The 16,528-nt window shown below is 39.9% G+C and overlaps 1 protein-coding gene across 1 annotated transcript in view; it reads right to left on the reverse strand.

Moving 5' to 3' along the window:
- MYH15 (myosin heavy chain 15) overlaps positions 1 to 16,528 on the reverse strand; it is a 159,670-nt gene that overhangs the window by 55,790 nt on the left and 87,352 nt on the right. Inside the window, exons 23-27 of the mRNA XM_027514018.1 lie at positions 15,298 to 15,540; positions 14,084 to 14,260; positions 12,244 to 12,389; positions 8,771 to 8,861; positions 6,090 to 6,479 (exon numbers count right to left, since the gene is read on the reverse strand). Coding sequence (XP_027369819.1) covers positions 6,090 to 6,479; positions 8,771 to 8,861; positions 12,244 to 12,389; positions 14,084 to 14,260; positions 15,298 to 15,540 — 1,047 coding nt within the window. The remainder of the gene's footprint in view (positions 1 to 6,089; positions 6,480 to 8,770; positions 8,862 to 12,243; positions 12,390 to 14,083; positions 14,261 to 15,297; positions 15,541 to 16,528) is intronic.

Raw genomic sequence — 16,528 nt, forward strand, 5'->3', positions numbered from 1 at the left:
GCTACCAGGGAAGCCCAACAAAAGGGGAAATAAAAGACGTTGCAGGGGTTAAAGGAGTGAGGAGGTAGTGAGATATACACTGACTTGTGGGAGCTGGTTTCCAAACAAGGCACACAAGTGAGCCACACTCTCTAGTATCCACACCCATGTGTAGACCCTATCCTGTGACTCATCACTGTTGGGAGTCACACAGAATCACTCCACTGTATTGCAAGCCAACCTCACAAGAGTCTTTGCAGCTTCTGGTCTCTTGGAATACTTGCTTTTAGTGCCCTGAATTACGATGTAAGAAGTCCAACTCCCCTATGACTACCACGCTGTGAGGAAAGCCAAGCTAGCTACATGGAGAGGTCATAAGGAAAGAGACATTTCCAAACAGCCCTCAACTGTCTAGCTATCCCAGCCCAAGAGCCAGACAGGTGAGTGAATAAACCTTCAGATGATTTGAGTCACAACCACCATCTGCGCTAAGCCTGTCAAGCCCCAGAAACAAGAGAGAAAAATAATAAATTATATTGTTTTAACTTCAAGGTTTTGAGGGTGATTTGCTACATGCTGCTGCTGCTGCTAAGTCGCTTCAGTCGTGTCTGACTCTGTGCGACCCCATAGACGGCAGCCCACCAGGCTCCCCCATCCCTGGGATTCTCCAGGCAAGAACACTGGAGTGGGTTGCCAATTCCTTCTCCAATGCATGAAAGTGAAAAGTGAAAGTGAAGTTGCTCAGTCGTGTCCAACTCTTAGCGACCCCATGGACTGCAGCCTACCAGGCTCCTCCGTCCATGGGATTTTCCAGGCAAGAGTACTGGAGTGGGTGCCATTGCCTTCTCCGGATTTGCTACATATCAATAGATAAATAGAACATTACTCTTTGGTCAAGGAATCAAATTAAGACAGACATGGACAGGCTTTGCTTTTCTCTCAAAATACTAACCCTAGTATGGAAAAGTCTGTTTTTTTTGTTTTTTGTTTTTTAATATGTGGATAATGGTTATGTGGAAGAATATTTTATTGTTTGGAGCAAGAATGAAAGAAATGGCTGAGTGAATATATTATAAGGTGAAGAGAGAAGTTATAATGAATGGTCTTAATCTTATCAGTTAAGTGTTAACATTTAGTAAAAGGATGGATTCAGGAAGGCAGGGTTGGAGTCTGAGGAAGGATTTTTGTTTCTCTTTTAAAATAAAACAAGTTAGAAGAATAAAGAACTTCTGAGCAGCAATGAAATTCCAGAGGAAGTTGGTAAGTATAAAATTAATACATAATTAGTACGGATTTATGGTGAATCTGTCAATGGTCTTATGATTTTATGACTTACTACTAAAATGTATAGCAACAGAAGAGTTCCTGAGGATGAATGAGGGGCAAAGAGTAAGGTCTTCTAGTGCTCACTTGCACTGATAAAGGAAGATAAACCTACAAGGGCAAGGAGTGAGAATGTTTTCATTGCTGAGTTGAAGACAGAATCCAAACAAAATGCAGCATACAGAAGAGACAGAGGAAGAGAGGTCCGAAGTCTTCACTAGATTTATATTTTATGATAATTGAAGGTGTGATGGCAGGGAGAGTGGAGAGGAAGAAAGAGAAGGAAAAGTGGGGTAGTTGTGTTTCTATTCAATGTGCTATTTAAAGGAAATTAAAGCTAAATATTTCAGGAGTCACTCAGTATCTCTGAAGAAATCGTACATTTTTATGGTTGTCGTCCTTAAAGATCAAGCTTTATTGTTGGTTTGTCTTCCCAGATGACTACAGATTCTGCTCACAGGAAGAATCTGGCACTGGTTATTTGCTCTGCATGGCCTCAATCAAAGCTCCTCTCAACTGCCAGAAGGTAAGGAGGTTCTTACCTGTGATCTGATACTAGTCATTTGAGATGAGAGCTGGCAGAGTAGAGATTAATGGACTCGGTGAAGAAAGAACATGTGAAAATTCTCCTAGTGTTGGCTTATTAAAGAGATGCCAGAGGACACAAAGGAGAAAAAGTTCTTAACTTCCCCCAAAGCTGTTTGTACCATTTGTTTGGATGGACTTAAAGTTCCTGAGCCCCCTCCTTGGAGTGCTCCCAACTCAAAGCCATCCTTCAAGAGAGAAACACCACTGATGAATCTATTTGCAAAGCAGGAATAGAGATGGAGACATAGAGAACAGACTTGTAGACACAGGGAGGGAAAGGGTAGGGTGGGATGAATTGAAAGAGTAGCACTGACATATATCCACTACAGTGTGTAAAGTAGACAGCTAGTGGGAAGCTGCTATATGGCATAGGGAGTTTAGCTCAGTGCTCTGTGATGACCAGGAGGAGTGAGATGGGGTGGGAGGGGGAGGCACAAGAGGAGGGGACATGTGTATATGTGTTATTGGTTATTGTACAGCAGAGGCTAACACAACATTGTCATGCAATTATCCTCCAACTGAAAAAAGAGAGAGACACACACCATGTACAAGTTAGTGGCATCCCTTGTCCAGCCTACCTACTGTGTCATCACTAGAAAGACCCACAAGGAACACAGACTGGAATTCCAATAAGGTCAGAAGCCACAGGCTACCTTCAGGGGATGGTCATGGAACTTTAGCAATGCCTGAGATTAGACCTGATCTAGAGAGGAGCTATCCCACACCCGAGGTCAGAGGTGGTGGCCTAGAGGAGCTACTCCATGCCCAAGGTCAGGGGAGGTGGCCATGAGGAGATACCCCTTGTCCAAGGTAAGAGAAACCCAAGTAAGACGGTAGGTGTTGTGAGAGGGCATTAGAGGGCAGACACACTGAAACCATACTCACAGAAAACTAGCCAAACTGATCACATGGACCACAGCCTTGTTTAACTAAGCCATGCTGTGTGGGGCCACCCAAGACGGACGGGTCATGGTGGAGAGGTCTGACAGAATGTGGTCCACTGGAGAAGGGAACGGCAAACCACTTCAGTATTCTTGCCTTGAGAACCCCATGAACCATATGAAAAGGCAAAATGATAGGATACTGAAAGAGAAACTCCCCAGGTCAGTAGGTGCCCAATATGCTATTGGAGATCAGTGGAGAAATAACTCCAGAAAGAATGAAGGGATGGAGCCAAAGCAAAAACAATACCGAGTTGTGTATGCGACTGATGATACAAGCAAGGTCCAATGCTGTAAAGAGCAATATTGCATAGGGACTGGAATGTTAGGTTCATAAATCAAGGCAAATTGGAAGTGGTCAAACAGGAAATGGCAAGAGTGAACATTGACATTCTAGGAATCTGCAAACTAAAATGGACTGAAATGGGTGAATTTAACTCAGATGACTATATCTACTACTGTGGGCAGGAATCCATTAGAAGAAATGGAATAGCCATCATAGTCAACAAAACAGTCTGAAATGCAGTACTTGGATGCAATCTCAAAAACCACAGAATGATCTCTGTTCGTTTCCAAGGCAAACCATTCAATATCACGGTAATCCAAGTCTATGCCCCAACCAGTAACGCTGAAGTTGAACAGTTCTATGAAGACCTACAAGACCTTTTAGAACTAACACCCAAAAGAGATGTCCTTTTCATTATAGGGGACTAGAATACAAAAGTAGGAAGTCAAGAAACACCTGGAGTAACAAGCAAATTTGGCCTTGGAGTGCAGAATGAAGCAAGGCAAAGGCTAATACGGTTTTGCCAAGAGAATGCACTGGTCATAACAAACACCCTCTTCCAACAACACAAGAGAAGACTCTATACATGGACATCACCAGATGGTCAACACCGAAATCAGATTGATTATATTCTTTGCAGCCAAAGATGGAGAAGCTCTATGCAGTCAGCAAAAACAAGACTGGGAGCTGACTGTGGCTCAGATCATGAACTCCTTAATGCCAAATTCAGACTTAAATTGAAGAAAGTGGGGAAAACCACTAGACCATTCAGGTATGACCTAAATCAAATCCCTTACGATTATACAGTGGAAGTGAGAAATAGATTTAAGGGACTAGATCTGATAGACAGAGTGCCTGATGAACTATGGACGGAGGTTCGTGACATTGTACAGGAGACAGGGATCAAGACCATCCCCATGGAAAAGAAATGCAAAAAAGCAAAATGGCTGTCTGAGGAGGGCTTACAAATAGCTGTGAAAAGAACAGAAGTGAAAAGCAAAGGACAAAAGGAAAGATATAAGCATCTGAACGCAGAGTTCCAAAGAATAGCAAGGAGAAATAAGAAAGCCTTCCTCGGTGATCAATGCAAAGAAATAGAGGAAAACAACAGAATGGGAAAGACTAGAGATCCCTTCAAGAGAATTAGAGATACCAAGGGAACATTTCATGCAAACATGGGCTTGATAAAGGACAGAAATGGTATGGACCTAAGAGAAGCACAAGATATTAAGAAGAGGTGGCAAGAATACACAAAAGAACTGTACAAAAAATATCTTCACAACCAAGATAATCACGATGGTGTGATCACTCACCTAGATCCAGACATCCTGGAATATGAAGTCAAGTGGGCCTTAGAAAGCATCACTACGAACAAAGCTAGTGGAGGTGATGGAATTCTAATTGAGCTATTTCAAATCCTGAAAGATGATGCTGTGAAAGTGCCGCACTCATTCTGCTAGCAAATTTGGAAAACTCAGCAGTGGCCACAGGACTGGAAAAGGTCAGTTTTCATTTCAATCCCAAAGAAAGGCAATGCCAAAGAATGCTCAAACTACCACACAATTGCAGTCATCTCACACGCTAGTAAAGTAATGCTCAAAATTCTCCAAGCCAGGCTTCAGTAATACGTGAACCATGAACTTCCAGATGTTCAAGCTGGTTTTAGAAAAGGCAGAGGAACCAGAGATCAAATTGCCAACATCTGTTGGATCATGGAAAAAGCAAGAGAGTTCCAGAAAAACACCTACTTCTGCTTTATTGACTATGCCAAAGCCTTTGATTGTGTGGATCACAACAAACTGTGGAAAATTCTGAAAGAGATGGGAATACCAGACCACCTGGCCTGCCTCTTGAGAAACCTATATACAGGTGAGGAAGCAACAGTTAGAACTGGACATGGAACAACAGACTGGTTCCAAATAGGAAAAGGAGTACATCAAGGCTGTATATTGTCACTCTGCTTATTTAACTTATATACAGGGTACATCATGAGAAACGCTGGGCTGGAAGAAGCACAAGCTGGAATCAAGATTGCCGGGAGAAATATCAATAACCTCAGATATGCAGATGACACCACCCTTATGGCAGAAAGTGAAGAGGAACTAAAAAGCCCATGATGAACGTGAAAGAAGAGAGTGAAAAAGTTGGCTTAAAGCTCAACATTCAGAAAATGAAGATCATGGCATCTGGTCCCATCACTTCACAGCAGATAGATGGGGAAACAGTGGAAACAGTGTCAGACTTTATTTTTGGGGGCTCCAGAATCATTGCAGATGGTGATTGCAGCCATGAAATTAAAAGACTCTTACTTCTTGGAAGACAAGTTATGACCAACCTAGATAGCATATTGAAAAGCAGAGACATTACTTTCCCAACAAAGGTCCATCTAGTCATGGCTATGATTTTTCCAGTGGTCATGTATGGATGTGAGAGTTGGACTGTGAAGAAAGCTGAGCGCTGAAGTATTGATGGTTTTGAACTGTGGTGTTGGAGAAGACTTGAGAATCCCTTGGACTCCAAGGAGATCCAACCAGTCCATCCTAAAGGAGATCAGTCCTGGGTGTTCATTGGAAGGACTGATGCTGAAGCTGAAACTCCAGTACTTTGGCCACCTCATGTGAAGAGTTGACTCATTGGAAAAGACCCTGATGCTGGGAGGGTTTGGGGGCAGGAGAAGAAGGGGACAACAGAGGATGAGATGGCTGGATGGCATCACCAACTCGATGGATATGAGTTTGAGTGAACTCCAGGAGTTGGTGACAGACAGGGAGGCCTGGCATGCTATGGTTCATGGGGTCGCAAAGAGTCAGACGTGACTGAGTGACTGAACTGAACTGAGCCAATCTGAAGATCTCTAGCTTCCATTAGCAGGTACTTTGAGTCACCAATTTACTTTAACTTTCTCTCCCTCCCCCTCCTCTGCCTACTTCCATGTTCTAAATCCTCAAGAAGAGCTTGTAAATGTTCTTTACCTTAGCTCTGGTCATCTGTTCAACATGGATCAGGAGATCGTTCACTTCGAGCTCTAGGTCACTCTTGTCTTTTTCCAGTGTCTGCTTGACCTGTTGTAAATTTTCTACCTGGCTCTCCAGCTCAGCCAGGCTATCTGCGTGTCTCTTCTTCAAAGAGGCAGAGGTTGCCTCAAAGTGCAGTGTGGCCTCTTCCAGGTCTCGGCGGAGCTTCTGGAATTTTGTTTCTTGTTTCTTAGTTATCTCCAGCTGAGCCGAACTGACACCTCCTGCCTCCTCCAGCCTCTCATTCATGTCTTCCAGCTCTCGGATGAGGTTAGCTCTCTCCCTCTCTACCTTGGCTCGAGTGGTCCTTTCAGCTTCCAATTCTTCTTTCAAAAGTTGTATCTGAGTCTATAGCAATAAATAACTTTAACTTTCACTAAGCACTTGTAGCATATTTTATATTCAAGAGCTCTACTGTTTTTTTTTTTTCTCAAAACTAAGCAAAACAACATAACACTTTTGGTTCTCATTTATAGCTAAAGAAGATAGAATACAGAGAAATTAAGTAATTTGCTCCAAAGCAGTACTGAGACCAGAATTAAAATTTGTAATTCCTCCCAATTTCCCAGACCATGGTGATGAGCAACTTCATTAGATTATATACATGAAGAGGACATTTTAATAAAGAGCACTTTGCAAAGGACTAGAAAATATCTTTCATATAACAAGGAAACACTTTAAAGAGAGCTTATAAAAAATAACATGATGAATTTTATATACAATACCTCATTTATCTGAAATTTATTTACCTGAAAACCTTAACTATTGCCAACTTTGGCTAAAATCTCATCAACAGATTAAATACCCCTGAGTTCAAGCAGCTAACTCATAAGACACAGCATCCATTTAATTTTATACAAATTCTGACAAACTTGGTTACTTGATTTCTTAGTCTGAAGGTGATTTTAAGTAGCAGGAAAGTTGAAGTAACAAATTAAAATTGGTGGAGGAATGGGATTATTAATTGGAGTAGTAACCTGATATTATTAGAAGCAGAATTACAAGACAAAGAAGAGCAGTGATAAGAATTCTCAGAGCCCAAAAGTCTTTTGCTGTAAGGGCAAATAGCTTTACAAATCTTGATAGCATCATTGTGGGACAGGACAGTAAAACTGATGATGGTCATTAATATCACCTTAAATAATTAGGTGTAGGTTAGGGCAGAAGAAAAAAGGAATGACTTATATTTTAGAATATACTTTTCTTTCCATTAAGTAAGAGTATGATTGCTAAAAGGAAACTAAAATTTGCTAAATTTTTTAGACTGAACCAAATAAATAAGGGTATCTAAGCTGGATGAGTTGTGACAGAGGTGCTAAAAAATTTATGATTTCCACACCCAACTAATCATGATCCCCTTACAATTAGTTATCTTGAGATACAATACCTTCATTTCAAACAATACTCTAACCAGATCAAACATTTCTGAAACATTTCCTTAGAAATAATCTTTGGAACATTATTTTAAGTCATCAGGGTAAGAAAGTTTGTATTTTGGATAAATTGAACATTTTTTTGGATCAACTATCTTTTGAAGAGAAGTCTGGTAAATATGATAGACAACTGCTTGAAGATAAATATTGTCTGAAAGCACATCCATAAAGCAGGGAGACTGGCTGTATTTGACTCAAATGTCTCAGAAAGTAATAATCAGGAAAAAATTCCAAAATTATTTTGAGTAATAGTTACATTAATGAGATAACTAACTCCAAAGGAAAAGAACCCATCTCCATGTATATGTGAGGAGTTATATGTTTTAAATTACTTATAATGTGGAGAAGACTCTTGAGAATCCCTTGGACTGCAGGGAGATCAAACCAGTCAATCCTAAAGGAAATCAACCCTGCATATTCATTGGTAGGACTGATGCTGAAGCTAAAGCTCAAATACTTTGGGCAAAGTACTGAAGCAAAGAGCTGACTCAATTGAGGGCAGGAAGAAAAGAGGGCAACAGAGGATGAGATGGTTGGATAGCAGCACCAACTTCCTATGAGTTTGAGCAAACTCCAGAAGAGAGTGAAGGACAGGGAGGTCTGATGTGCTGTAGTCCATGGGGTCGCAAACAGATGGACATGACTTAGCAACTGAACAACATAATGTGGTAATATAGTATAAAACAGTCACATAGTCTAAACTTATAAATAGCTGCCCATTATCAAATAACGTTTTGAGTCTACAAGTAGCTATAAAACAGATTTTCAGTGTAACTGTCTTACAATTGCAAAGACTAATCATCATAAAAAATTAAATTGTTAATACTGAATGCATACCATGGGTCAGGCACTGAGCTTACCACTTAACTGTAGTTACATTTTAGTTCAAACGTTGTCAGGAAGATTAATGAGTAAAAATATAGATGTCCTGGGTTTTAGTACAATGCCCAGTTTTTGTCAAACATTCAACATGTTAGCTATTTGTTTTTACTATCTTCATGATAAGGAAATCTAAGCTTAAGTAATATTCCCCAGAGTCACCTATCTGTAGAATGCCAGGTTACCTTCTCAACCAGCATTCTTTCCTGCTTCTGTCGATCGTTGGCTAGGGTTCTGGCTACCTTGGCAGAACATTTGTCACTGAAGCACCAGTCATCAACCAGGGATTGAACTACAGATACACATAGGGATTTGATAAATGATCACCTGGAACTCTTTAACCGTCTTCTGAAGCTGAGCCACCAGGCTTTTCTCATTCTCCACCTTCGACCTCATCTGATTCATTTCTAATTCTTTCCTGTTAGGGAAAGAGTTGTCAAATGAAATTGCTCAGAGTAATAACATTTTGTTTAAATAGTCTTCAAATTATTGTAATAATATATGAAGTCATTCATTGTAAAAATTCAACTATTACATCTAGAGCGGAAGTCTCCTTGGCTATTATACCCAGCCTCTGTTCCTTCCCTAGAGGTAACCACCATAATCAATTTGATGTGGCTCCTTCTGGACATTTTTCTAAGTACTGACATATATTTGTGCTTATGTATCAGTAGAAATAGTTTCATTTTCTTTACTGGGAATGGTATAATATTATATACATTTAGATTTATAATTTCATATTTTTTAATATTTATTTTATTTGACTGTGTTGAATCTTAGTTGTGGCACTAGGAATCTTTTGCTGCAGTGCAACTTCCTAGCTGTGGCTCACAGGCTCCAGAGCACACGGGATCAGTAGTTGTGGTGCCAGGCTTAGGTGCTCTGTGGCATTTGGGTCTCAGTTCCCCAACGAGGGATCGAATCCACATCTCTTGCATTGCAAGGCAGATTCTTAACCACTGAACCACCCGGGAAGTCCCTGTACAACATTTTTAACTCAATAACACACAGAGATTTTTCCACTTTGGCCTACACATAGATTTGTTATTGTTTCATTGCTAAGTCTTGTCTAACTCTTTTGCGACCCCAAAGACTACAGCTAGCCAGGCTCCTCCTCCTGAGGTTATTTCTCTACGTGGGCTTTCCTAGGCAAGAAAACTGGGGTAGGTTGCCATTTCCTTCTCAAGGGGATCTTTCTGATCCAGGGATTGAACCCATGTCTCCTGCTTGGCAGTTAGATTCTTCACCACTGAGCCAGCACGGAAGCCCACACATAGATGACTTCACTTAGAAATTAACTGTGAAATACTAGTCTATGACTTAGATATTATGTGGTTTTCTTATTCACTTCCCTATTAATAATCACTGAGTTTTCCCCCTAAATTTTACTTTTATAAATAATGCTGTGCACCCTTGCGTACATGTGAGTGTTTCTAGAGTGGATACTGAGCAGGGAATTGCTGCATCGGTTATAGGTATGTATCTAAAAACTTATAACTTTGGCCCCCAATAGCAGTCTGAGGTTATTTCTCTACATTCACATTTAATATTAGCACACTTCTAGTGTGTCACTGTTTTATTATGAATGTCCTTGTTTACTAGTGATGACAGCATGTTATCAATTATGAGGATTTTAAAATAAAACAAATGACCTGCTCACTTGTGTCCTTTGTCCATTTTTCTGTTAGGTTTTTCATCTAATTATTGAATTACACATTTTCCTTTAATATTCTTGATATTTATTTTTTGGTATCTGCTTCAAATTTGTTCCAATTTCATTTATGTTGGCTTTTGCCACTAAATGTTTAAAATGTTGATGTATTAACTTCAAGTTTATCAACATAGTCCTTTTATGCCTTTGGATGGGGTTTGTGACTTATTCAGGAAGTCTGGCCTGCCAGTTTCCTAAGACTTACCACCCATATTGTCTTTTAATTGTTTTTTTAAACTGAAGAACATTTAATATGAGATCTTCCCTCTCAACAAATATTTAAGTGTGCAATACAATATTAACTATAGGCAGAACATCACACAGATCTCTAGGACTCAGTCATCTTGCCTAATGGAAGCTTTATAACCACTAAACAGCAACTCTGCATTTCCCCTGCCTCCCAGACTCTGGCAACCACCATTCTACTCTCTGTTTCTAGGAGTTTGACTGTTTTTAGATGCCTCCTATAAATGGAATCATGCAGCATTTGTCCTTCTGTGGCTGACATTTAATTTAGCATAAAGTCCTTCAGGTTTATCCCTGTTGTCACAAAGGGCAGGAATTCCTTTAAAAAGTGGCTGAATAATAATCCATTAAATGTATACATCACATTTTCTTCATTCATTCATTCATTCATTCAATAGGGATTTAGGTTGTTTCTACATCTTGGCTATTGTGAATAATGCTGCATCTTCTAATGATTTTATAGCTTTATTTTTGCATTTAATTCTTTAATGCAACTGGATTGTGTGTGTGTGTGAATAGCATGAGGAAGAAATTTAACTTTTATCTCATAAGATGAATAGCTAATAATCTTGGCACTATTTATTAAGTATTCTATCCTCTCATCACCATTTTAAAATGCCACATTTTCATATATTAAGTTTTCATATATACACAGGTCCATTTAAAGAAAAGGTTGTATAATAAATTCATAATTTCCTCAAAACACAGGTTTCTAAAATGCCAGAGCTCTTTGACCTGTGGCCTACAAGGACATGGAGTTATCATTTCACTTTGCCAAACTGAAACACAATCTTCATAATTAAATGCTGAAGGGACTGTATCATCATTTTGCCTTTCACTGTTCCACTACATTCATAGGGTTACTTATTTCATCTTTTCCAAACACCTATCAAGTTCAATAAGTTATTGATAAGCTATTAATCAAGTCTACAAACACCTATCAAGTTTAGTAACTTATTGATAGGCTATTAATCCAGTCTGACCACAAGCATGTATCATGGAAACTCGTATACACAGAAGGGAAAACCAGAAGCTCATAGCTGCTCACTGATTCTCTTCTTCACTGTGGGTGCCACAACCAGTGTGCTCTCCACTTCAGACAGGCCTTATCTTACTCTTAGATTTCACTGTTTCCCTTTCTTATTTATTTCAAATAACTTGAAAATCCCTAGTTGTTAGAAGAAAGTCTAGCTAAACAGAGGGAGACAAAAGGGACAAGGTAAGAAAATCTGTTTCACTGAATAATGAAATTCAACTGATAGGGCCATCTTGCCCTGAACTCCTTGGGAGTCTGCGTGAACTGAAGGTCTATTCATTTTGATCATGCTTTCAATTTTAAAGTTTAATACTTAAAAAGTAAATTACTAGACCAAAAAAGTTGTATAAATGTCTAATGAAGTTACATCTGGCATATAAGTTTTGTTTTGTTTTTAAAAATGATCAGAGGGTATATGGACTTCATATTAGAATTTATTTTTGATTTTTTTACTTTAAGCCCTTGATCTCATGAGTAAACGAAGTGAGCCACTTTTATTTTTTGACTTGTAACTTCAAATTCTAATAATTTGCATCTGCTATGTCTTACACCTTTCATTCACATCTGCTAGTCAGACTTTTCAATCACTTTCTTGTAGGTTATTATATAATTATAAAAAGAAGAGTAATCTCAAAGTCTAGCAAAAAATAAAAAACCCTCAACTTCCTAGGCTTGTTATCCTTTTTAACCTCCCCTGCAGGTCTTGAGATATCTGGCCCTAGGGTCACTGGGATAAACACCGTGAGAGAACTGTCTCCTTCAATATAAGGTCTCCCAGAATTGCGTGTCCACAGAAAGGTGGCTCACCTCCTCAGCTTTTCTGCTAGTTGCAGTTGCCTGCTCTCCAGGTCGTCCATGCTCTCCTGGTTCAGCTTTAACTCGCCCTCCACTTTGCACTTTTCCTTCTCACAGTTCATTCTTGCTTTGCTCTCCTGCTCAAGGGCACCCTCAAGCTGACAAAAGGAGATGTTATTGAGCCCAATATATAGGTTAAGTTTATACTTTACAGATGTGTTCTTTAACCACTTACCTTCTGGAAAAAGAAAGAAAAATATAAGCATAGTCTGTAAACGATGCCCAGTTATGTAGATATTTTAAAATAAATGTTGCACACATCAGTGGGATTACAAAAGAATCTAGAAGTCAGTGACAAAGGAAATCTTTAGAGATTAAGGAATACGTGCTCTAGAATACAGAAAAAACAAATAATAAATGCCCAGTGAGACCCTATTTGATAGCTTTCCAGTGATGAGAAGCTCACTTCTTCACATGGCAGCTCATTTCATGGGTGGATAAGTCCATTTACTCAGGAGGGCTTCTTCGTAAGAAGCCAAAATAGTCCCTGTAAATCCGTCCCACAAATCTAGGCTCTGCTCCCTGGAGCAACACCAAGCAAATCTGTCTCCACGTGACCATTCATGAATATTAGGCAGCTGTCCTGAGTCTCCCAACTCAGCATCACTGACCATTCCAAACGCACCTCACACAAGATAATTTCCATATTCTCCTTTACCACCCTGGTACCGTCTCTGGTCCATAGCAGTATGTCATCTTCTGGTACCTCCAGCAAGGTACCAGAAGGCCAAAATACTACAGTTCTGTCCAGATTAGTGTTGCCAACAATGATATTGAGGTCAGTTTAGCAGGAGGCAAAATAATAGTTACAATATGGCTATTTTTCATTGATATATTAACTTTCCCACAATAGAAGCTATTTCCTGTAAGCAGCGAAAGATATAAAATTCAAATAGGGGAGAAGGGAGAATTTCTGGAAGGTGTATGCAAAACCAAAAAATAAATGAACTCTAGGAGAGAGCAAATGTGTGAAAATACATGTGTGAGAGTGTGTGTGTGTTGTGTGCACACACCAACAAATTCCCATATTGAGGCTTTGTAAAATATATATCCATGGAAACAGGAAGAGAAGTGAGACAACTAATAGGTAACAGAGGAAAATTGATAGACAGGCACGAGGAACAAGAAGCAGATAATCAAAAAAAAACAAAAAAACAAAAAAAACCACACTTGCCAGCAATTTTATAAAAGCTAAGCTTTGGGGACTAATAAAACAGCGAATGCATACACTCTTGTCAGCTGGGTAAGAGACAGGGAGAGTGATGAACCTACCCACTGAGACTGGTCTGAAACATCTTTATTTCACAGGGTTTTGGAAGCAGAATAGAAGCACCATCTCCAGAATCTTACAAGTATATTCCGATAGCATTGGTAGAACACTGCTTGCGACTTACATATCTTTCTTCTATAACAAACCTCAGTGCACTGCTGGAGACATGGGGCCTTTAAGCAATCCTTCAGTGCTAGCATCAGATAGAGCACCAGCACATTAGCAGGGCAAACACCAGCTTCTGTGGGGAAGTCAGTCATGTAGAGTGCTCCCACCTCACGATTAATCTCAGTATTCTCCCACTGCCCAGGGTTGTTATGAAAGTTTCATTTAACAACAGACAGAACACATACTGGGGCCTCTCTTCCACTGTAGCAGTTCACCTCTGTTTCTAAATAATGAGGGAAATGAACCATGCTACTAAGTTTTCATGAAAATGTCAAGATAAATTAACTAAGTAAAAAGTGAAGGTTTCTATAGATGTAGACAGGCAGCTAACTAGGCAAACATATCACTACTGACCTCATTCACTCGCTGCTCCAGCGTCAACTTGGCCTTGCTTAGGGTGTGGACTTTCTCCTCCTCGTTGCGCAAGTCCTCCAGGGTCTGCTGGTGGGTCTCCTGTGCAGCCCTGGCTGCTCGATGCAGTTTGCTCACATCCTCATTGAGAGACTCCACCTCCTCAAGCAGGTTCTTGACCTGCTGGGAGAAGACAACAGCACCGTGAGAACCGCTCCTGGAAGCAGGGGCATAAACACAAAGGGCCATCTCCTCTCTTTTCTAGGACCCAAAATCTCATGACATATCCACCATCGTAAGGAATCACATGTAGCCAAATTTCTGTTGGACGTTTTAAAACTCTAAATTCACATTTTCTTTTACACACAAACACGAATGATCTGTTATCTCTCATAGTCAGGGAATGGGGTGTTCTGGTTAATCAAATATTATCAGCATGGGTCCACAGACGGCCAGTTTTCAGTGTCATGTTGTTGTATAACAAGAACACCACACTAAAGGTAATTTAGCTTTCTTTTGAGTATTCAGGGCACACATTAATCTTGTTGTGCCTCAAGATCCTAAGAAAGTGGCAGTTAGAGAAGAGGTCTAGCGGATAAAATAGGCAAAAATGGAAGCCATTTATATCAGGCCCATTGGCTTTTTATGAAAGGGACCGATGTACAAGAGTTGCTATTTAATCATCTGCCAAAATTACGGTATTATTCTGGAGGCTTTTTTCAATCAAATGTTTGATACAGATTCCTTAGCTAACTTCAGTCTATATACAGATACACAAGTTAAAAACCTCAAAGAAAACAAAAAAAGTTTTAGCTGGAATTAAAATGACATCTGAAGGTCAACACCAAATCAACAACCGAGGTGGGGACTAAGATGCATACCAAACCACCTTTAAGTAAGCTGCATCCTGCTCCCTCTCCTTCCAAAAAATAATTCTTAGAGGCCCAGTAAAACTGTTTTACTCTTTCTATCAGATTTCAGATGCAATAAGATCAGAACAAATGAAAATGTTTCATTTGGGAGATTAAGTAGGGTTCCATAAATTCAAGCTGGAAATTTGAATTAGGTCCTCATTCGACGCCAGTTCTGACTTCCAGGCCCATAAAATTGCAGACCACTATGTTCATTAATTTGAACAAAGCAAGCCTGGTTCCAGAGCCCGATTGGGAGTGTGGAATTCAGGCATCTAGACTTTCCTGACATCATAGAAAAAGTACCTTGAGCTCTGTAGCATGCTTCTCCTTCTGTGACTTCGCCAATAGTGTTTCCAGGTCATCGATTTCTTTCTTCAACTCAGAACATTCATCTTCAAGTTTCTGCCCCCTGGCAGTCAGCTTGGAATTTATCTCCTCTTCTTCCTCCACCCGCGCAGACAGCGCCTTGACGCTGGCCTCCAGCTGGATCTTGGATTTAATCAGCAGCTCGCACTGCTCTTCAACATTTGCCAGGGTCTCTCGCTCCTGCCATGATGAGGAGAAAATTGTTGCCAACAGCTGGAAGTAATTTATCAGCCAGGAGAAATGCTGCTTAACACATAGCAAAGAGATAATTGCCTGCCCTCTGTCCAGCACTTTCACCTATCTTTCCTAAGCAGTTGAAATAATATTCCCAGTTCCCCAATCCTATTGTTGACAAGTGGAGGAGTTGGTTGTGTTTGGAGGTGCTTTCAATCTTTCAGGCCATTCAGTAGATTAGATTACCTCTTCTAAAGCACTTAATAGAATCCTAGTGGCCTAAAGGAGCTAACATGCCTCCAAAAATCAGCAGTGTGCTGATTAAATCACAGCTACTGGAAGCATCCCTGTGGGCATTATAGTTTGAGGGCGGTACCTGCTCAGAATACAGTCTTTGAGGAAAGGTCTGTCCCCTCAGACAATAGAATATTTATCATATTATTATAAGGGTCCTGATGCACTTGTTTAGTATATAAACATCTTCTAATAAATAGAGCTGGGCTGTATATTATTCACAGGTTGAATTTAGAATTCATGAAGTTCCTTGCACATTACTAACTAGGTTTCACTATTATTTCCAACTAAAATCTTTTTCTCAATGGTTCTGCCAGCAGTAAATTTCACAAGTTATACACAAAGAGTACAAAATCCTCCTTCCTTTTATCTTTTCAAACATACCGCTTTCAACCCTTGCTGAGAGGCCCACCGTTTAGGTGTTATGGACTAAGTCAAAAAGGAAGGGGCTGAGTCCTTTTGCTACAAAAGCACCTTTTGTAACTTTGAACTCCTCTCATTTGTCTCCATTTAGAGGCTAAATGAAACCTGTTCTCTGTGAGCAAGTTCTTAATTACTGTAGGTCTTGTTGAGACATAACTTCACTCATATCTCTATCTTCCATCTCTAGACCTCATCCATCCTCTGCAATTTTGGTAACCTATTACCTAACTAGTTACTTGGCATAAATTGTTGCATCTACTTAGACCAAGAGCAGAAA

This window comes from Bos indicus x Bos taurus, chromosome 1, assembly GCF_003369695.1.
Source record: "Bos indicus x Bos taurus breed Angus x Brahman F1 hybrid chromosome 1, Bos_hybrid_MaternalHap_v2.0, whole genome shotgun sequence".
Taxonomy (NCBI): Eukaryota; Metazoa; Chordata; class Mammalia; order Artiodactyla; family Bovidae; genus Bos; species Bos indicus x Bos taurus.